The sequence below is a fragment of the Haliotis asinina genome, chromosome 12 (genome assembly GCF_037392515.1).
Source record: "Haliotis asinina isolate JCU_RB_2024 chromosome 12, JCU_Hal_asi_v2, whole genome shotgun sequence".
In the NCBI taxonomy this organism is placed as follows: Eukaryota; Metazoa; Mollusca; class Gastropoda; order Lepetellida; family Haliotidae; genus Haliotis; species Haliotis asinina.
In genome coordinates this window covers 36,670,753-36,695,195 of record NC_090291.1, presented here as the reverse complement: position 1 = coordinate 36,695,195, position 24,443 = coordinate 36,670,753, and the positions used below count along the sequence as shown (strand labels likewise).

General features: G+C 39.0%; 1 protein-coding gene across 1 annotated transcript in view; it reads right to left on the bottom strand.

Annotated features, from left to right (window-relative positions):
- The window catches only part of LOC137258167 (suppressor of tumorigenicity 14 protein homolog), a 60,225-nt gene that overhangs the window by 12,593 nt on the left and 23,189 nt on the right, over positions 1-24,443 (bottom strand). The window contains exons 4-5 of the mRNA XM_067795741.1: positions 4,985-5,169; positions 3,405-3,598 (exon numbers count right to left, since the gene is read on the bottom strand). Of these exons, the coding sequence (XP_067651842.1) occupies positions 3,405-3,598; positions 4,985-5,169 (379 nt within the window). The remainder of the gene's footprint in view (positions 1-3,404; positions 3,599-4,984; positions 5,170-24,443) is intronic.

The following is a 24,443-nucleotide window of genomic DNA, read 5'->3' as shown; positions in this document are numbered from 1 at the left end:
CTGTAATTTACTGATAAAGAGCAATCCCAAATATTAATGTCAATATGTCAATATCAACAAATATGTCAATATGTCAATATCAACAAATTATGTAAATATTAACGTGACTCTTAATATGCCGTTACATTACAGCATACACAACTGTTAGCTCCTTTTTAACATCTTTCAACTCTAACAAACACTCTGAGAAGATTGAGTTATGAAGCCCTACATTTTTTTTCAGAGAAAAGCAAAAATGGTACATTTCAATGCTTTACATTAAAATAACACACTCCCAGGACAATTTTCAGAATCCTGAACAGCAGCATCATGTGCTGTCAAGCTATAGACAATGTCTTTGCAACTTGAACTTCAGCTAATCTTGTGTAAAACAGGGTCCATCCCAAGATAATATCCGAGAAAGTCACATATATGCTAAGTTTGAGGATAAACTTAAAATTGTCATTATCTTCCAACAGTACGGACAAAATGGAACAAACACTTATTTTGATATGTTTAGACATTTTAATAATAATTAACAATGAAATCACAAGATTTGAAGAAATTATGTCACCATAAACAGACGCCAAAGTGAGCATCATCAGATGTTTACACTCACAATATATACTGGACAACATAAGTTAAGGATATTAGCTTTTTCATCATTGATATCTTATCCATGTGTCAATTTGTAGATAGATCATTAGTTATAATTTCAAAATTGTATATATTCCTAACTATACTTGTCCAGTATATTTTGAGGAGTTTTCTCCGAGTTAAGGTCAAATCAAGGTCAAAATATCAAATGTAAATAAAATGCAGCAAATATGTGGAGCCCCAGCAATGATTTTGACCAGAAATGGCTGGGAAATGACTTAGAAATGTCAACAAAGGGTTCTTTAATTAGCCAATGGTTTCTGACAAGCCGATGTTCACTGTGCCATACTTTTCACAACCAGGCATGACATAAACTCACACTGTGTCAGACCCTACAACAGGGAGCTGAGCTACACACAGCTATGTAAACCAACAGATGTCAACCAGTCTTGATTTCTGACACATTAGAGATGTATACTTCTGATAGCAAGATTTTGATATTACTGACAATATATACCCAGGTGGCACCTTTATAGCTGCTGTTTCCAAACAAACCTTGGATAAATTGTAACCCCTTGCCCTCATATAAGGCTTATCTGATACAAGTGATAAAAAACATAACATTTCTTATCGCTCACATCAAAAGACAACAAATCAAAAGCATAATTATGTTTGGAGAGGAAAATTTCGTGTGAAGTTGTTTGTTTATTCAACACTACAAGGAATACATTAGCTGTAGATTCAACAAGCATGCCCCCATGATAGAGGGCGAGGTTACTGTTCAATAAGACCTGCACGAACACCTCCCCATTAACTGGGAGTTTATCAAACTGATGAATTGTAAATCACTTGAAGCTGAAATCCGTGAAATCTAAAAGATATCTGGCGTAAATACTATTGCTTGCGTAAGTTTACATAAGTTTTTAGACCTAGGCTGCTTATCACCATCTGTTACTGACATTGGGATACCTGTAGATAAGAGGGACATGTTCACACTACAGAACTACTCAAATCCTAATTCTGGCAATATGCTCCTACTGTTGCTGTACAGATGTTGTAAGTTTATGAGAGAGTACTTTTACATTGCATGTAGCAACATAACTGTTTGTTGGTACTGGACCCTTGACGATCTGGATTAGAATTATCGTCAGTAGCCCAGGCTTGTCAAGGCAACTAATGGTATTGGGTGGTCAGGTTCGCTGAGACTGGATTATTAAAGATGGAAACCATATAGCTGGAATATTGTTAAGTTAAACAACAACAAACAAAGTCATTGACTTCGAACATGAGCTTTGGTGCAATGAGCCACCACTTTTACCACCTGGCTACCTCACAGCCCCATACATGTAATAGATTGAGTCAGGGTTGTTGTCACCTGCTTCTTACAGTATTTGAGCATCATCACATTGGTGGTAGCAGGGACATCAGTGTGTGAGTTTGGTTTTAGCAATAATCCAGCGATATCACAGCAGGGGACACAAGAAATGGGCTTCACTCATTGTACTCATGTAGGGAATCAAACTCCTGCCCTCAGAAAGAATGACAAGCAAACACTTTGACCACTAGGCTACCCCAACACCTCAAGGGACAATAGGATTAAGCTTCATTAGTTGTACAGACATCTGTAATCAAACCCAGGTCTTTGGATAAATTAGACTAATGTCTCAATTTCATAGGTTTCTTAATTATGCTCCTAAAATACTATCAAAAGGAAGCGAGAGACTTTCTTCATTTTCGGAAACTGTGGTAATCTAGTCTTGCCACACATTCTCGACTTCCATGGGCTGTACTGAACTTATGACTATGGAGATACCCCCAAGAATTGGCTTTGCACATTGTACCTGAGCAGGGTATGGGATCTGGGTGTGACCAGCAAGCATTTCTAACCCCTTGACTATCCCATTTTCCTGAAAAAATATCAAGGTGATAAGATGTTGCTATGTCAACAACACCCCACCCCCCCCCTCCCGCCCCCCCCCTCCCATAACCAACCAGTTTTCTTTTACATCAGTTTCCAACAAGCATCGTACCGATGACCTACTTTGGCATACCTGTTTGTCCCACTACCAGACATTGCTCATTGTTTGGTTGTTGTATTATGACACACTCATCAATATTCTTCAGAAATACTCAGCAAAAATATACGAGTCAGGATCAGACAATTCAGAGATTAACAACATGAGAATCAATCTACAATCTGGATACGATGACATGTGTCAACTGTCTGTAGCCTTGACATCAGCTTGACCACACTTTGTTGGGCTTTACCAAAACAAACACTTGCCCAATTTCAAGGTCTTCATCATTATTTTATAGGATATTTATGTAGCGCACATATCCATGCAACTAGTGCTTGCTCAAGACACTGGTATTTGTTTCCCTCAATAACTGGATGTCTATCTCCACGTGTCTATCTCCAGCACACAAAGCTGACTCTAAGGTTTTTACACCCGGTCACAGGTGGGCTCGATCCCAACACCTCAACCTTGCTGGATCACTAGCCTGGCGCTTTAACCAGCTCGCCTATTGTGCCCCCATCAAAACTATCCCTGACCACACAAGTCTCTGACCATTCTCTAAGTGTCTGCATTGAAACATTGCACCCACCTCCATCCAGCCCTCACCTTGAAAAACTGTAGACATCACATTGTGAGTTTTAGACTCTAACTTGTTCATTCTGTATGTGTCAGTATTGAAACAAGCACCTGCCTCCTTCTAGCCCTCACCTTGAAAAACTGAAGACATCACTTTGCTAGTTTCAAACTGTAACTTGATCATTCTGTATGTGTCAGTATTGAAACAAGCACCTGCCTCTACCTAGTCCTCACCTTGACCACACTTTCAGGGGCAATATCCCAGTCATCAAATGTGAGTCGGACGTGGCCATATGGGTCCAGGTTTTGTATCATGTAGGTAAAAGTCTCTCCATTCAAGGCATATCCTTTAGGAAAATTTGGTGACAACACTCGGCCAATGGTGGTGCCGTACTCTGCCACCATCCCTTGTCGTAGCTCATTCTTGTCTGCAATGTAAAAACGAAAAAAATTATTCTGTACTGAAAAATATACCCACCAATTTCCTGCAAACTCTACTGAAGGAGTATTGACAGGAATACAATAGACCAAAATTCATTGGACTTGTGGAAAGTATATAGTGACCCCTTATATACCTCTGAACTCCATGCAGCTAAGTCATGCGGGAATATTATAACTCCTGATTACTCAAGACTTATCACACTGGATACCTATTTTCTGCTTGGTGTACAGAGACTATTTTGACCATGCTCACTTTCCTAAAGGGAGACCACATGTGTCATTGTGGGGCAGGACAGAAGTCCTAGAAACGCTAGGAATGAACAATTATCGAAGATTTAATTTCAAAACAGCATTATGAATAGTTAAAAACTATTAAAAAAACCAGTGAACATCTGGGGTGGAATTGACCCCATGCTGAAGGGGTCTGATGGGATGGTCAGACTTGCTGACTTGGCTGACACATGTCATCAGTTCCCAGGTGATTGTCATTTTGCTGTGATCAATGATTGTCTGATCCAGACTCGATTGTTTACAGACTGATGCCATATGGCTGAAATTTTGCTGAGTGAGTTGTTAAACTAATATAATAAAGGGTCATTGCATAGTAAAAAATAAAACTAAAAACCAACATTTTTATGCTACTAATACAATAAATCTCCTATACAAAGTTAAATAATGGACAATAATAACGTGTTGAACTGGATGCAACAGCGGCCATGTTGAAAATTACATAAGCATTCTGTCCATGAACTTTCAATCTCACCACTGCTGGTATCCATATATGGAGACATACAAAAAATAAAAAGAATGACATGTGGACGGGCAAATAGACACAATGAAACGAGCTCATCTTGATAACATATCTTCTCAGGTGCATGTCCTTCGTGAAAAGTTGCTATCTGCCTTTTGCAATCAGCTAAAACTTTGGGTGTCAAAACATGGTGGAAGAACGTATAATTTATGATTGAAAAATTCTTTGTATCTGACCATAACTCTTTTCTCTAGATATTACATGGAGTGTTTATCGTACCAAATTACAGAGGCAGTAAATAAACAGTCACATAAAGAGCACAAGGTAATAACACTCTCCTCTTATCCCCTCTTATTTTAATTCCATGTTGTAAAAATACCATCAACTGTTCTCAAATAATTTTTCGAAATTTGTTTTAATACTTCACAAATGAGGTCAGGTCTCTGTTGAATACTATCTGTTTTTGAAGAAAAATGATTGCAACTATAAATTTTACACAAAATGAGTGAGTGAGTGAGTGAGAGAGTGAGTGAGTGCATCAAGAATTATCAACTTTTCCTCAAACCTTGCATAAGGTCTACATTCAATGAAGTATTATTGACATATATATTCTTGTACTTACCTAAAATTAAAAATGAAACTTGGAATTTTTGGGCCATATCTGTTGTTCCATTTGCCATGCAGTGTGAAAGCTTGAGATGTGCTGATATGGAAACATATGTGTTTCCTTCGTCCGAATCGTAGTACACATTCTCTGTGATGGCATTGTATGGGTTGTCCACTTCATGGAGGAACAGGTGGTCACACCTACAAGGCAATAAACACATATACAACACTGTAGGCAAACAACAGTTACACTGGTCAATCCGGAACACTGTCACACAAACATCAGCACACCAAGATACAGGTATACTATTACTCAAAGAATAGAACAGATATAGTGATAAACCCAGAGCATCATTATAGACACAGCAACAAACACAGAGCATCGTTATAGACACAGCAACAAACACAGAGCATCGTTATAGACACAGCAACAAACCCAGAGCATCGTTATAGACATAGCAACAAACCCAGAGCATCGTTATAGACATAGCAACAAACCCAGAGCATCGTTATAGACACAGCAACAAACCCAGAGCATCGTTATAGACACAGCAACAAACCCAGAGCATCGTTATAGACACAGCAACAAACCCAGAGCATCGTTATAGACACAGCAACAAACCCAGAGCATCGTTATAGACACAGCAACAAACACAGAGCATCGTTATAGACATAGCAACAAACAGAGCATCGTTATAGACATAGCAACAAACAGAGCATCGTTATAGACATAGCAACAAACACAGAGCATCGTTATGGATATAGCAGTAAACCCACAAGATAGGCATACACATAGTAGTAAACCCATAGCATCGTTATCATTATAGCAGTAAACCCAGAGCATTGTTACAGACATAGTGTTAAACCCAGAGCATTGTTATATAGTATTAAACCCAGAGCATTGTTATAGATGTAGTATTAAACCCAGAGGATTGTTATACATATAGTAGTAAACCCACAGCATTGTTACAGATATAGTAGTAAACCCTGAGCACTGTTATGGTTAACCCAAAATGTCTAGAGCACTGTTATGGTTAACCCACCATGTCTAGAGCACTGTTATGGTCAAACCACCATGTCTAGAGCACTGTTATGGTTAACCTACCATGTCTAAAGCACTGTTATGGTTAACCTACCATGTCTAAAGCACTGTTATGGTTAACCTACCATGTCTAGAGCACTGTTATGGTTAACCCACCATGTCTAGAGCACTGTTATGGTTAACCCACCATGTCTAGAGCACTGTTATGGTTAACCCACCATGTCTAGAGCACTGTTATGGTTAACCCACCATGTCTAGAGCACTGTTATGGTTAACCCACCATGTCTAGAGCACTGTTATGGTTAACCCACCATGTCTAGAGCACTGTTATGGTTAACCCACCATGTCTAGAGCACTGTTATGGTTAACCTACCATGTCTAGAGCACTGTTATGGTTAACCTACCATGTCTAGAGCACTGTTATGGTTAACCCACCATGTCCAGAGCACTGTTATGGTTAACCCACCATGTCTAAAGCACTGTTATGGTTAACCCACCATGTCTAAAGCACTGTTATGGTCAAACCACCATGTCTAGAGCACTGTTATGGTTAACCCACCATGTCTAAAGCACTGTTATGGTTAACCCACCATGTCTAAAGCACTGTTATGGTTAACCCACCATGTCTAGAGCACTGTTATGGTTAACCCACCATGTCTAAAACACTGTTATGGTTAACCCACCATGTCTAGAGCACTGTTATGGTTAACCCACCATGTCTAAAGCACTGTTATGGTTAACCCACCATGTCTAAAGCACTGTTATGGTTAACCCACCATGTCTAAAGCACTGTTATGGTTAACCTACCATGTCTAGAGCACTGTTATGGTTAACCTACCATGTCTAAAGGACTGTTATGGTTAACCCACCATGTCTAGAGCACTGTTATGGTTAACCCACCATGTCTAGAGCACTGTTATGGTTAACCCACCATGTCTAAAGCACTGTTATGGTTAACCCACCATGTCTAGAGCACTGTTATGGTTAACCCACCATGTCTAGAGCACTGTTATGGTTAACCCACCATGTCTAAAGCACTGTTATGGTTAACCCACCATGTCTAGAGCACTGTTATGGTTAACCTACCATGTCTAAAGCACTGTTATGGTTAACCTACCATGTCTAGAGCACTGTTATGGTTAACCCACCATGTCTAAAGCACTGTTATGGTTAACCCACCATGTCTAAAGCACTGTTATGGTTAACCCACCATGTCTAGAGCACTGTTATGGTTAACCTACCATGTCTAGAGCACTGTTATGGTTAACCCACCATGTCTAAAGCACTGTTATGGTTAACCCACCATGTCTAGAGCACTGTTATGGTTAACCCACCATGTCTAAAGCACTGTTATGGTTAACCCACCATGTCTAGAGCACTGTTATGGTTAACCCACCATGTCTAGGGCACTGTTATGGTCAAACCACCATGTCTAGAGCACTGTTATGGTTAACCTACCATGTCTAGAGCACTGTTATGGTTAACCCACCATGTCTAGAGCACTGTTATGGTTAACCTACCATGTCTAAAGCAGTGTTATGGTTAACCTACCATGTCTAGAGCACTGTTATGGTTAACCTACCATGTCTAAAGCACTGTTATGGTTAACCCACCATGTCTAAAGCACTGTTATGGTTAACCTACCATGTCTAAAGCACTGTTATGGTTAACCTACCATGTCTAGAGCACTGTTATGGTTAACCTACCATGTCTAAAGCACTGTTATGGTTAACCCACCATGTCTAGAGCACTGTTATGGTTAACCCACCATGTCTAGAGCACTGTTATGGTCAAACCACCATGTCTAGAGCACTGTTATGGTTAACCTACCATGTCTAGAGCACTGTTATGGTTAACCCACCATGTCTAAAGCACTGTTATGGTTAACCTACCATGTCTAGAGCACTGTTATGGTTAACCCACCATGTCTAGAGCACTGTTATGGTTAACCTACCATGTCTAAAGCACTGTTATGGTTAACCCACCATGTCTAGAGCACTGTTATGGTTAACCCACCATGTCTAGAGCACTGTTATGGTTAACCCACCATGTCTAGAGCACTGTTATGGTTAACCCACCATGTCTAGAGCACTGTTATGGTTAACCCACCATGTCTAAAGCACTGTTATGGTTAACCCACCATGTCTAAAGCACTGTTATGGTTAACCTACCATGTCTAGAGCACTGTTATGGTTAACCTACCATGTCTAGAGCACTGTTATGGTTAACCCACCATGTCTAAAGCACTGTTATGGTTAACCCACCATGTCTAAAGCACTGTTATGGTTAACCCACCATGTCTAAAGCACTGTTATGGTTAACCCACCATGTCTAAAGCACTGTTATGGTTAACCCACCATGTCTAAAGCACTGTTATGGTTAACCCACCATGTCTAAAGCACTGTTATGGTTAACCTACCATGTCTAGAGCACTGTTATGGTTAACCCACCATGTCTAGAGCACTGTTATGGTTAACCCACCATGTCTAGAGCACTGTTATGGTTAACCTACCATGTCTAAAGCACTGTTATGGTTAACCTACCATGTCTAGAGCACTGTTATGGTTAACCCACCATGTCTAAAGCACTGTTATGGTTAACCCACCATGTCAGGAGTTCAAAAATATTTTGAAAACCACTTGCCACAGGGCAAATGACTTCAAGAAAGTAACTGTCCTGACCTTCAGTGTCAGGCACCTAATCACCAGCACCAGAGCTTCAAAAATATTTTGAAAGCCACTTGCCACAGTGACTTCAAGAAAGTAACTTGTCCTGACTAATTTTCCACTTGCCCTTATTTTATGACACAATGCATGATCTTAATGTTTACTGGACTATCTATCGAAGAGTGATAATTTCACTCTCTGCCAGCTCTACTTTATCACTACTGCGAATTTTAATAGTTTTGTTACGAGCAGATATGAAATGATTATTTGCAGTTTGAAACCATAAGTAGAAATTATCTAGTAGTCCACGAACAAGTTAGATGCCATTATTTCATTGCCTGAAGTGGAAACCGACTTGCCCAGGCATCGGCGATGGAATTCTTGAACCTCTGATTGTTATGGATAATATGCCTGGGTTATTGTCATTGGTACTTCATCATGTTAAGAGTATTGTCACATATAAAACACACATTTAAAGTGTCATAAATACACCACCTCTTGAGCATTTACACATCCACACTTTCTAAATATCAAGTACAATTAGAACTTTAACAGGATTTCAACTTGTCAAAATCAGAACCTCTTTTTCTTATCTGGACTTTATGCACCACTGCAGAAGTTAGTAAAATAGTTCTAAAATCAAGATAATTTTAAATAATTCATAAAATTTCATGGAAATAAAATAACAATTATTAGATTTTAACTACTTAGCCCCTTTGAATTAAAATAATGTGAAAAAGAACAAAGCAAATCTGAACATAGACAATGTCAGTCTCCATTACATAACTTCAACTTTTTCAAGTGGACTTTATTGGAACTAAAACAACAAAGAATTCACCAAATACTGTAAATGTTACAATGTTTTAAGAGTGTAACAAAGTATTTCCAACACACAAGAGATCCTGGTAGATATTTGTGTTAAACAACATCCCACCATGGCCGACATAGCTTGATTACTTAACATTGCTCACTTTTACAGGCCTGTTGACAGTTTTCCTCAAGCTGCTCAGAGCATCAGTTGACTCAATAACACCAAAGATTAAAACAATGTCTGGTGCCATCACAAGGTGAGTCTGTGGCAAACACCAGCTGCCTTCATAAATAGGCTGTAAATGTGCCACCCTCATAAAGCCTGACTGGGGAATATCACTCTAGGAATGACGGCTGTGATACATCACATTTGGGAAATAACACTCTTACAGCATGGGATTTTCACTGTTGTTACTTCAGTTGGATGTTTGCTGCACTATTGATTCTCTGCCATATCAATCTTGACAAAATGTAGTTTATTCCCTCTCTAACAAATAATTGTCACTTGTCATTTCCAATTATATGTTTATGGGGGTGGAGGCCACAGGTCATATTTAATTAGTTGTGTAATATTTAACATAGCAAAATAACAATACCATAGGGAATATGCTTACCATATTTAAGAAGAATTATCCATAATGTACACAAATGTTATTGTCTTAAATTTTGAATATGTGTTTGAACAATTCGTCTAACAAGCAGGCTGTCTGCAGAGGTTGTGGCTTAACAATCACTGCACCAAAGTACATTTTCAAATGTTGCAAAAATTCATGTGTTATACGCTCATTACACTTTAATATAAACATATCAAGTTCAGATTACAGGGGTTCAATTTGTTTTTGATAAGCGACTTGCCACAGGGCAAGTGACTTCAAGAAAGTAACTTGTCTTGACTAATTTTCCACTTCCCCTGATTTTATGGCACAATGTTTGATGTTAATGTTTACTGGACTATTTATCGAACAGTGATAAATTCCAAAGAACAATAGCTCTATATTACTATTATTGAGAAATGTAATAGCTTCATTATGAGCAGATATCAAATGAAATTAAAGTTCATTTGCAGTTTGAAACCATAAGTGGAAGTTATCTACTAGTCCACAGACAAGTAAGATACCATTATTTGATTTTCCGAAATGAAAACCTATTAATACAGAGTAGTCCTCGGCGTCAGGTGATGGGATGTTTGACCCCTGAAGATTGCAAGGAAACTAAAACCACTTGATACATGGTACCTGTTGCTACCTTGCCTAAAGCAGGTTCAATACCAAAGGAATACAACGAGATGAAGTGAAATAGGGTTTAACATCCTACTTAAGAATATTTTGCCCACATGACGACATGCATTTGTGAGCATGTGTGGCTGCTTGTACAAGCCTAGACTTAACCTGGTTTTATATTGGTAGTTCACTGAAATACCATGCCATAGTTAAGCATGAATACACCACTCAACACATTATGCAGAGTGACAGTCAGTGACCAACAAGTACCATATTTTAGTCTTTAGGCAGTCCTTGTACCTTATTAATACAGGGTGACAGTCAGTGACCAACAAGTACCATATTTTAGTCTTTTGGCAGTCCTTGTACCTTATTAATACAGAGTGACAGTCAGTGACCAACAAGTACCATATTTTAGTCTTTAGGTAGTCCTTGAACCTATTAATGCAGAGGGACCACCAAGTACCATATTTTAGTCTTTTGGCAGTCCTTTTACCTATCATTTTGGCAGTCCTTGTACCTATTAATACAGAGTGACAGTCAGTGACCAACAAGTACCATATTTTAGTCTTTTGGTATGAAGCGGTCGGGGATAAAAACAGTGAACTTTCACTCTTAGGTGGATGCTGTAACCACTACACAATGGAGGTAGTCAATAAAACAAGGACTCATTGCCTCCGACTCAGCAAACTGGGAGTAAGGTATTTATGCTACTATTTCAGAATCTCCCATTATAAGACCAGGATTGGTCCAAGTTAATGCAAGAAACCACACATACCCATCAATATATGTTGCTATTCAATTGCAATAAAGATGAACCCAACATAACCCCTCCTTCTGCCTCACCTGATCATAATGATATGGCTAGTATCAACTCTCAGATTATTAAGAATCTCAAGAATTTGCCAGACATGGGCAACAAGGATTAAAAATTGCCCATTCACTTACTTCCTGACTATGCAATACAACACCATTAATCTTTTAGAAGGAGGTAATAAGGAATCTGCTTTAATTCTGTCCAGAGTGGTAAACAAGAGTCCCTGTTACCCAGCCAATGTTGATTGAGCTGTCACGCTGGTTTCAGTGCACATCATAAATTGTCAGAATGCGGATGACTCTGTGTGTTGAGAAGCCCCAATTACTTCCCCAGTAGGGTGCCGACAATAACCTTCTCCAGGTGATTACTGAGCCATGGCTGCAGCACCTGTCTCCAAATTTACCACACAACTTGACAACACAGCTCCTGCATCCAGAACGCCAATATCTTCACCCATAAAATGTTAATCTCCCCTCTGACATACACATGCTGAAACTTGCTTTCAGATTCCAACCCTTGCTTCTGAAGACACACAAGTCTTTCTTTTTTTGTTAGACACCATTTCTCCCACGATACCCTTCTATTTGAAAGAGACTCTAAACTTCGTTTCCAAAGACATTAACCATTGGTTCAGAGACCACCAAGACCCTTCCTATCAAGACACATGAACCTTTCCTTCCAAGTCCATCTTTCCCTCAACAAACATTTACTGAGACTGATTATAGACACATTAGCCATGGCTTCTAAATACACCTACCCTTGTTTCCAGGAACACCAACCTTTGCTTTTTGACACACTGGCCATTGCGTCTAATGAAACCAATGAGTCCACCTGAACACACTTCTAAAACACATCAACCTTTGTATCTAAACTTACTGACTCCTGATTCTAAACATACTGACCCCAGTTTCTAAACATACTGACCCTTGCTTCTAAACACATGGACTCCAGGTTAATACTAAACCCTGCTTCTTAACATACTGAACCCTGTTTCTAAACACAATGATCCCAATAATCAGTTACATTCTGACCCCTGCTTCTAATCTCTCTGACCCCAGTTTCTAAAGACTCTGACTCCTGCTTCTAAACTCACTGACCCCTGACTTCTGAAGTCACTGGTCCCTGTTTCTAAACTTGCTGGTCCCTGTTTTTAAACTTGCTGATTCTGACTTCTGAACTCACTGATGCCTGTTTCTAAACTCACTGTCCCCTGTTTCTACTTCCTGTTTCTAAACTCACTGGTCCCTGTTTCTAAACTCACTGGTCCCTGTTACTAAACTCTCTGATTCTGGCTTCTGAACTCACTGATCCCTGTTTCTAAACTCACTGGTCCCTGTTTCTAAACTCACTGGTTCCTATTTCTAAACATATGGACACACTCACCCAGCCTCCAAACATATGGGTCCCTGATTCTAAACATACCATCCATACTTTGAAACACACTGAACTCTAGAGACATCACCCCTATTTCTAAACACACTGTCCTTCTCTTCAAGACACTTTAATCCTTATTTCCTTATGATTCCATTATGTCCTTACTCCCCATGTGAAGTCCTCACCTTCCCCAAACCTGCCTTCCCTCCTATTCCTCATGTATCCACGCAAGCTATAACATCCAGGCCTCCTAAAGAGAGCCACATTAATATTTCAAGGAACTGGTAAAGCAGGCATAAAGTGTGATGGTAGAGCTGTGTGCTGAGAGATGTACATTACCAGCTTGTAGCAGACCCATCACTCATTTGGCAGGGTACACTCACACAGGCATGAATGGAACACAACCATATTATATACAAGGGACAAAATGAAGAACCTTTTCTTTGAAAGCAAGCACCAAACAAACATCTTTAGTTCACATTTTTTTTATTAGGAGGGGGTATCCAGGGTGAATTTTTTAAAATGTTCTTGCAGGCAGTTAGATTTTTTTCCCCAGCATTCGTCGCATAAATCATAATTTTTACACAAACTCCCAGAATTTGGTTGGTTCTTCCAACTGACATATTGTTGGTCAGGTTTTGCGTTTCAAATTGCAATAAAGGCACCCCAGAATTTCTCAATACAGGTAAGAATGAAAATGGAAATGATTAATTGCATTAACCTAAGAAAATATCCCTGCAAATGTATTTTAACAATTCAGTGCAATTAATGCAACAATCAATAATGTGAAGCATCCACTCAATACAGTAAGGGAGACAACTATGCATGAATGTTAGCCACAACTGCGATATTCTCCATGTGAAGGCAATTAACACTTTCCATGCCCATGTTGACAGAAATAGCTGTTGAGCTGTGTAAATTAGGAGTGTTTCAGCCTTAAGAGCATCAATAATTACGGGTTAAATCTACAGGGGCTGATCCCTGGAGAGAAAATCAGTGGGTGTCCGTGTTTATCCAGGGTTTTACTGTCCATCTGTCAAAACCTCTAGTAGCCACACCATCTACAGTTGATCCCTTCCATGTCACAGGTTCACGGTTACAATTGCAATAATTAGTCTGTTTCACAGTCCCTGAACCACATTATTTTCCTTACTGCCAAGCCATCTCTGCAATGCTAAAGTCTCAAATTAATCTCTGGTCACCCTGAGGCTCCTTTTCAATTTATATGGGTTAGTTTTCTTTTTCAAAATAATATATGTATTCAGATTGAGCATTAACCTATTTCAATCATCTACACTGTTAGTTCTTTAGTAGTCTGTCTCATGGTCCCTGAGCCACATGTTTTCTCTAATGCCTAGCCTTCCCTGCAATACTAAAGCCCTATATAAAGCAAGTCTAGATTTCCCTTTGTTCAGGTTCCTGATCTCCCTGGTGCTCCTTTTCATTTAAAATGGATTCATTTATTACTATCAAAATTATATATATTCAGTGACTAAGCATTAGTCTAGATCTTAAGTAGCACTATTCAAAATAACTAGATATTGTGCAATAATGGCTCCCCTTGGATCCCTTCTCTAGCAATTAGTCTGCTAAGATTAACCAGAGGCCAGAGGTTCTTGTGTTGCATAATGTCATAAAAAGGCTAATTAATATTTTCTTATTCATTTGAAATATTTAATTTCACCATTTGTTTGTTTCATTACAACTCAGTTAATATCTTCCTTATAACTCTCTCAGATGCCGGTTTTCTTCATCATTATGCTGATGTTTGGCAACAATATGAGCGTGATTTAGAGAGGCTGACTGTCTAGCAGGGAGGTAGGTGAGAAGCACAATATGATTTGTAAGGATGGCTGGGTAACCGAGTGGATAATGCACATGCTTATCTTGCTAAAGACCCAGGTTTGATTCCCTACAAACCCACTTTTGTGTCCCTGCCATGATATTGCTGAAATATTGCTAAAAGTGGGGTAAAACTAACCTCACTTGCTCACTCTTCATCACGCTATTGAAGATAAATGAGCTGTGAAGATTGATCTTCACCAACCCAAGTGTGTCAAAGAAGCGACTACCATATGAGGACTGGGTGGTCTGACTTGGTCGCATCACTGACTATGATTGTATCACTATCACTTGACTTTATATCGATTTGGTTTCTTACATATATCGATTACTATTTCAAGTCTTAACACATTTGTCTCTTATATCTTTTACACAAAACAGCAAACATGATTGTTGAGAGTGAGTGATATGTACTTGGCTGGTGGATAGTTGTCCTTTCTCTAATAATAAACCTATAACAGACATGACTTGGATTAGTTGCTAACAGGTATATTCAGTGAGCTATGGTTTCAACATCAGACTTCCTCCCATGAAGGCAATCTCTGCTCGTTATGCAGAAAATGTCGGAAACACTATATCGTGATACATATCATATTGTGACATCAGTGTCATGATATGTACTGTATGGTGAGGCACCTGTATCATGACACCCCTACTATCATAGTATTCTGATTGTGTACTGTGGGTAGTAGGGGTTGTAAGCATGGTGGGATGAAATGGAGGGAAATGTCACAATTGTTTCATTGTCATAGTGGCATGCATGCACATATGGGAATTGTACTTATACCAATCCACACTTAAACCAGTTCTATCACAGTGCGGGTTAGACATGGTCTTCAGTAACTCATCCTTGTCGTAAGAGGCGACTAATGGGATCGGTTGGTCAGGCTTGCTGACTTGGCTGACCTATGTCATCGAGTCCCGTAGATATCGCTGTTGATCATAGGATTTTCTGGTCTAGACTCTATTATTTACAGACCTCCAAACTACAGCTAGAGTATTGCTGAGTACTGGATTCACCAACCAACCAACCAACCAACCAACCAACCAATAAGATGAAGAATAAGTCAGTTCAGGTAGACACTTGATGAACCTGTGGTAATTGTTCTCTGAATCTTAATTTCATACATTCTACAATGCATCAGGAAACTTTTCAATGTGACATACTGATCACCTGAATCTTCAACTGACACTCAACTTCTGCAGAATTTCTAAGGAAATAACGACATGCAGTCATATCTCCATGGATACCACCGCCTCAATTCCCAGTGTGATTTCAAGTTTTAGATTAGAAAAGATATATTTACAGAAAAACCTGGCATTCCATTGCAAAAAGGAGGCATTTTATAGACATGAATATGACCAGTTCACATAAATATTCAGGTAACATTCATACGAGCATATGTTCAAATATAGGGAAATACAAAAATTTATGGTACATAGTGATAAGAACATAATGAGTGAGTGCGTGGGTACATGCGTGTGTGAGTGAGTGAGTGAGTGAGTGAGTGAGTGATCTGTTTGGCATCTTAGAAGTTGGTTATCAATAAGGAAGTAAGATGTGTGAACATAGGTTTATACCACTTTAGCAATATTCCAACAATATCACTGCAGGGAATACTAGAGATGGGCTTCACAAATTGTATCCATGTAGGGAATTGAACCAAAGTTTGGGGCATAATGAGCAAACACTTAAACAACAGACAGATACGTCTCCTATTTCCTTGAGAATAAATGAATGAATACTAAGTCTGGAATCATTTGGGAAATCTAGACTGGCTCTGATGTTAAGAACTGACTTGAGGTTTATTTTGCCCTTTGTAGACATATGTTGTGGAGTACCGAAGTAAAGCTTGAATGCCAGAAATAGAACAGGGTCTATGGAGAGAGACATGAATCCTTGTTCTTCAGGTTGCCTACAAAAGTACTGAAAAAAGTCCTGTTGTAATAAAAACCTTTATATTCATCAACTTTGTAGTCAAAGATTTTAGAAAATCATTGACTACTCTGTTCTATTAAATAGATTAAATGATCTTTTATCTTTTGAATGAGGATTTTAAAAAAATGAAGCACTTACATACAAAGGATGATTAAAAAGACGCATTAAATATTTAGGTAGGTCTTAGATCTTTTAAATGACCATCAGAAACATGAAGTACTTGCGTCTTATGATTACAACAAACAGATTAGACATTCAAATTGATCTTTGATCCTTAAAAAATGTTTTCAAAGGAATGAGTTGTAATTTGTAAGTTTTCAATTTAGGACTATTTTTTCCAGAACACTTTTTACCTAGACAAATTTAGGACTTTTTTTTCACACACCGGCCAAAATACCCTAAACAGACTAAAACAAACCCCCCAGAAATCCTTGAACCCTGGTTGTCTGAATTCTTTGACTCTTTACCACTCCTTTGCCTGACCTTTGCGAGACCTCCCATCATCAACATAATTCCAGTTACCACTGTTGGTTGTACTAGCTCTGATGGACAGTTACAGAGGTATGTACCAATCCTTCAGCATTACACCATGGCCAGTTAGGATATAACAAACTGTTATTACCCTCCCAACTCTGGCTCTGGTCAGATAATTAACCTGACAAGTTACAATGAACAGTATCAGTGAATTATTCCTGGTGATGAGAAGTAAGGGTCAGTGAAGATTAAAGAAGGGTTGCTTCTTGTAATGGCACATCTTAGTCCCTCATGTTCTGTTATTTGAATTCCCTGTCAGGTTTAACAAGGATAATTAAGTGTAAGATTGGATAGTAAAGGAGTAATTTGTTGGTTACTACCACAAGTTGGATACAGTCTGTATGGTCAACTAGAGACTAGGAGGAGGTGTAATAACTTATATATATATACTGCTTGTATAACATCTTTACTACCAAGAAACAGATATGATAACAGTTTTTTTACCAAGTACAAATAGGGTGTGTATCGTTGGAAAGACACAACCTTTTAATATACGTTCAGGATGTTACTTAATTCTTTTAAAATATTCTTATTAAATTTCCTATATAACATGATGAGTGAGTGAGTGAGTGAGTGAGTGAGTTTAGTTTTACGCCATGCAGCAATATTCCAGCTATATGGTGGCGGTCTGTAAATAATCGAGTCTGGACCAGACAATCCAATGATCAACAACATGAGCATCAATCTGCACAAAAGGGAACCGATGACATGTCAGCCAAGTCAGAGAGCCTGACCCCCCAATCCCGTTAGTCACCTCTTACGACAAGCATAGTCGCCTTTTATGGCAAGCATAGGTTGCTGAAGGCCTGTTCTACCCCGGGACCTTCATGGGTCATATAACATGATGAAATCATAAGGATGCTTTTAAGTTATTTAAGTCATTCTATGTATCTATATAAGAGGCAGGTCAGAATGATTTATTTTGATATATATGTTGATACACATACATTCAGTGAGCAGAATAGCCTGTTACTAGTTAAAATCCAGTTGGGTCAGTAAATCTCTACAGTCACTGGTGTGACTGGCTAGTGAATTTTCATGATGGTACTTTACCTTTCTGTAATCATTTGGCTAGTGAATTTGTTTGCCGGCCGCTAACCTTCAGGCATAGCTAGCCAATTTGAGGACTACATACCACACTGCATACATTATCTAGATTCCTTAACAACTGGAAAAGTCATAAGAAAGTTCAGGTACGCAAGGAAATGATTTTTTTAGACTATTGAAAACACAAATATACTGACGTCTTTTACAGATGACACACATCCATCACAAACAATGATTCTCACTACATTGTATTGTACTGTGCACTGACTTCTCGGGATCGTTCTATCTCCATGGTGGAGTGGATGAAGTGAAGTGAGTGGGTTTAGTTTTATGCTGCTTTTAGCAATATTCCAGCAAAATGGGAACAAGAGAAATGGGTCTCACACATTGTGCCCATTAGGGGATAGAACCTGGGTCTCCAGCATGACAAGCAAACACCTTAACCACTAGGCTACCTCATTACAGCTATGAATAATAACAGGATTAATTATTGGTGCCAAGAGTGTGGAAAGTTCTGAGTTTGATTCCCTGGCTGTGAATAATGAGCATCAATCTACAGAATTTGGACGCAATGACATGTCAACCAAGTCAGCAAGTCTGACCACCTGATCCTGATGGTCACCCCTTATGTCAATCATGCATTGCTGAAGGTCAATTCTAACCCAGAACTTCATCAGTGAGTGAGTGAGTTTAGTTTTCGCTGTACTCAGCAATATTCCAGCTATATGGTGGCCGCCTGTAAATAATATAGTCTGGACCAATGAAGTGTCAATCAAGTCAGCGAGTGAGTGAGTTTAGTTTTACGCCATACTAAGCAATATTCAAGCTATATGGCACCGGTCTGTAAATAATGGAGTCTGGACCTGACAATCCAGTGATCAACAACATGAGCATCGATCTGTGCAATTGGGAACCGATGAAGCCTGATCACCCAGAACTTCAAGCGTCTTGAGCATCAAGAAAATGTGAGACAACTCACAGTTATTTTTCTCAGGGTCAGCATATCATGTCTGTTTTGGGAAATCCATATTTAGCTATAACAAGGTATCTCAGTGCGATAGCACTACAAAACTTTTTAAGTCCAGGGTTTGTTAACCCAATACTCAGAAACAATACAGTTATATGGCGCAATAATCAAATCTGGACCAGACAATCCATTGATCAACAGCATGAGAATCAATCTACTCACTTGGGATACGATGACATGGGTCAAGCAAGTCATCAAGCTTGACCGCCCAATCCCATCAGGCATCTGTTAAGCCAAGCACGGCTTGCTGAAGACAAATAAGACTATCCTGTATGCTTACCAGTACTGACATTGTCAGCAACTGACCATGTTGCACATGAGCTGGTACTACTATTCTGGTCTATATGACTGGGCTAGAATGAGTAGTACAACACACGAGTGCATACATGCCACTATGGAAGTGGGACAGTGGGGTAGCCTAGTGGTTAAAGTGTTTGATCGTCATACTGAAGGCCCCAGTTCGATTCCCTACATGGGTATAGTGTGTGAAGTCCATTTCTGGTGGTCCCTGCCATGGTATTGATGGAATATTACTAAAAGCAGCGTAAAAACATACTCACTCACTTACTGAGAAAGTGAAATAATTGTGATGTTAAACTCCATTTCACCCCCAATATACCTACAATCCTACCATTTAGCCAGGCTTGCCATACTCTATAACCTGAGAGTACAAGCAAGTCCATTTACTGAAGCCTACTATAAGTGGCACATGCAGGGTTAAGTAGGGCTCATCTCTGACTCAAGTGGCACACACAGGGTTAAGGAGAAGCACTCTGCCTGACAGGTGTCAAAACAAGTCGGACATTCTGTGAGCCCTGTCAGTACACAAGAACCACCTGGGCTGTCTGTTGCAAAGAATGGACTCCTGATTGTACAGATTTCCTTCACACCATTGTATAACACCACTGATACATATGGGTTACTAAAGTTACAATGACTGTGAGGTTGGGTAGTAATTAAAAAAGAAATTCAGCCAAAACAGAGCGCAATGCCTAAAGTGGGTTGTCTGTTCTTCAGCTGAATTCAAAATATCTTCCATGGCTTCTGGCTGTCTGGAGATCAATGACCTTTGACTAAACCTATACCACTCCATTTCATAGCAAAATTGTTTATCTAGCATGGATTTTGTTGCCACAAATGGTCTTCAGACATAAACATGACATTCTTCTGTTCATTTGTAATATCTCTTTACAGTTATTCAGGGCATGTTGAAAGTGCAGTTCCTCAAATTTATAAAATTTGGGCAAATATGAAACGCTGTATTTCATACAAATTGTTTAACCAGGTTAATGTGTTGTTACGGCTGTGACAGAGGTTTGTATGTATAGGAGAAAACAATTCTCCTCGGTTTTGGTAGACAATGCAAAACTGGGGAGGGAGGGATTTCATATATACCGTCAGCCTGGTGGCCATGCGGTAGAGCGTCTGCCTATGGTTCTGAGATCTGCAGTTCCAATCCTGCTTGGGAAAATATTTGTTTTATTGTGAGTTTAATCTTGAACGATATTTTTCGATCGATTTCAAACACTCATGTATCATTTGAATGTTGATGTTCATATAAAGTTAGGAAAAGTAAAACCTGGGAAGAGGTCTTTCTAGCTAAAAAGTAAAGCCTGTCCCTCCAAAACAAAAACCTCAACTGCGGTTATTCTGGGAAAACAAGAGATGACCAAATATATAGTGAGAAGCACACTTTAGGTTTATATATGATGAGAGGAGGATCACTGAATGGATAATGGGAACTCCTATGAACACTCTACCAAGGACTAAAATAGTCATATGTTTGTAGATGCTATGCAAAATCCTTGGGAAGCACACTAAAGACAAATTATAGTGAAAACAACTTCTATTTTGTGAGTTTTGATGTTTCACTAGCCTTGTGGACCATTGTTTTGCAGGAAATGTTCATAAAATTTGTCATTATTATGTAGAAACCTGTAATATAAAGATAACCTCTAAACTCTAAAGACAAACGTAATCGCCTTTTGAGGCAAGTATAGGTTACTGAAGACCTGTTCTACCCCAGATCTTCAGGGGCTTTTTAAAACAACCCTTTTATTCATAACTTTTCAGAAGAAACTGACATTTTCATTTTCCATCCATGTTTCTAGTGTCTTTAGAGGCGACTAACAGGATCGGGTGGTGAGGCTCGCTGACTTGGTTGACATGTCATTGGTTCCCAGTTGCTCAGATTTGATGCTCTAAAGATCCTACAAACAATTTACACTGCATGTTAGTTCTGTCTTTACATAATCCCAAACAGAATCATATAAATCAAATCCATCACTGTACTCTGACAGCAATAACATTTACATGAAATTTCCTTCCATTAAAAATCTACCTGGCCTAACATATTGGGTGTCCTATTGTGCCACTGCAATATGAACCCCTGCTTTTAAAAGGAAGCTGCAAGGTGTTATATCCTGACATTTGTACAACAATGTAGTCAGGATAGAGGATAGGGCAGTGCTGTGTGTGTCTGACTGATAACCTTTTGAAACAACACACAACACTGTTATCAACTCCTTCTGTTACTTTTATTCCATAGCAAACATTATTGTTACCCTTGCCATTTCCTCCTGGCATAATATAAATATGACACATCACTTTACCATTTCTCACAGGGATTAACAAATAGCACACCAATTTACTATTTTGCTTGGAGATTATCACTCCTCTCACCACATCTTATTTGAAATAACATAAATATGTATCACCATACCTTTTATTTACTGACTGACACATGATGCAGCACATGCCTTTATCGTATTACTTGCATTGAATAACATTATTGCAACACCTCACATCTGGGACCAAATTGTGCAGAATCGCAAGCTTGACACTGAGAAGTATGAACGTAGGTTTGAAGCTTAGTACAACAGGGGGTTGATGTGCTACAGCCAGATATCAAATTTTCAAAATTAGACTCATGGTCACGAAAAACACTACTGACCAAAGCCTGTTCGACCCCACCCCACCCCCCACCCCCCTCTCTGCCATCTTTGACGATAGTTATGCTGTTTCCGGATGCCATCACGGCCATTTTTGGATGCTATGACTGCTGTTCTGTGCTCTCTGTGACCATTCTCAGGTGCTGTTGCAGCTGATACGTTAAAGAGCGTTTGTTTCGGTTTTACAGGATATTGTTGCAGTTTTGGGAGCTTATTTTCCTATTTTTGTGATTTCTGTTGTGTTTTGGTGTACATGATTTCAGTTTTGATGATAGGTAAGCCAGCTAGGGAAATATGTTTTGTATTTTCCTTGATCATAGTGATGGGAATTGTTATTACCATAGTGTAACCATGACAATTTGTTTGCTAATGCATAGTAGTAATTGTATGAAGGACAATTTTTTGGATAAAATTGTTTCTATGTGGATCCTGATCTAGTTATCATGCTGAAAATAATGTTGCCATATAGATATATAAAAAGTTACAATCCATACAAGTGTTACTTTGTCAACTTTGCCCTCTTTAAAGAGGCCTTTCCAAAACTTGAATCCCAGCTAAAACTAACCCAAACAGTGCAAACAATTAAGGCATTATCCAGAACCAAGCTATAGCATACTGAAACAGATGGTCTGTACAATCAGGATCTTGTCAAAACACAGGAATCCAATGCTAGCATGACCTTGCCAGGAGCATGACCAAGGTCATGTTATATAATAATAACATCAGTTGATTGGTTTGGTATTTAACACCACACTCAGCCATATTCCACCACCATGGCAGCAGTCTGTAAAAAATCCAGTCTGGACAATCAACCGCATGAGCACCAATCTACGCAATTTAGACATGATGACACAAGTCAGCAGCCCTGACCACCTGATCCTGTTAGTCTTCTCTTATGACAAGCATCAGTTGTTGAAGATCCATTCTAACCTGGATCTTCATGGGTCAAGCTAGACTTTGTACAGGTTATTATAAATTTTAATTGTTGTGCTTCCAAAGCTCGAATATGGCAGAGTGCGGTGCTAAACAACAAACAAAATGTAGATAGATCATTGTTGACAGTATTAAAGGAGCTGTTATCTATTCAGATCATTCCAGTGATCCCTAATGACAAAGTTAGAGAAATTCATGTACATTTTCTGAAGTTTTAATGCATTCTCCTAGCCCTGCTCCAAGGCTGTACTGAAATCTGAACCCATGGATTTATAGTATTTCTATCCTTATAGATAAGCTGATAGTCTGTTATTTACCTTTTTGTTCCAGAAATTATAACTTAAACTTTTACTTTTTACCTTGTGGACTTATGCAGGTCTAGGCATTCTTCCAATACACACCAATACACATTTGTTCATTAAACATTAACACAGTCAGTGGTTATGTTCTCAGTGACTAATGGTAATTTCAGTAAGGAAGAGAAAATGCTGTCAGCTTCCCACAGATTATTACATCAGAGAAAACAACATTCCCTCTGGTCCTTCCCATCATGATGTAATACTCACATAGATTATTCTCAGGTTATTTGTCATTGTTGATGCCTGTATCACCTCAGTTACATAATCGGAAATCCCACCAATCTTCCCCAGTTACCTTTATCTAATTTGTGTGGGATCTTTGGAAAAATTGAAGCCTGGCACATGAGGATAACAATGGTAAAGGAAAACTATTATCCACACAACTAGTTTGGATCAGCTGTCTGAAAAGAAGCCTTCTGTTGAAAATCGAAAAGACTTTAATAGTGTGACGACAGCCAACCTACAGACATTATGGCAATGATGAAACAGAAGTGTGGTATTCTCAGACAAAAAGGTGTGTTTGGGATAAAAACAAACTGCAAAGCACTGCATCTACTCCCATATATAACAAAAGGTGTTGATTTAAGTTGAAATTCAGTGGTTTAGTGTGGAACAGGGTCACTGCCTATCATAACAAGAGCAAGACTAAGGCCTTGGTCCCTGGGAAACACCATACAGCGCAGTCATTCAGTACAGTTATCAGTCAGTGTGTTAAAACGGATATCACAGGCTTACTAATAACTTTGAATGTTTTCTCACAAAACACCAGTGTGTGTGATTGATGGGGGCACACAGCCTGCAGGAGTGGATCTGTGTGTGAAGGGCAAGGCAGAAACGTGTGGGGTAAATTGAATTAAAGATGAAACACCTTCACTGAAACAAGCTTGGAAAATTAGAACAGCAAATAATGTCAG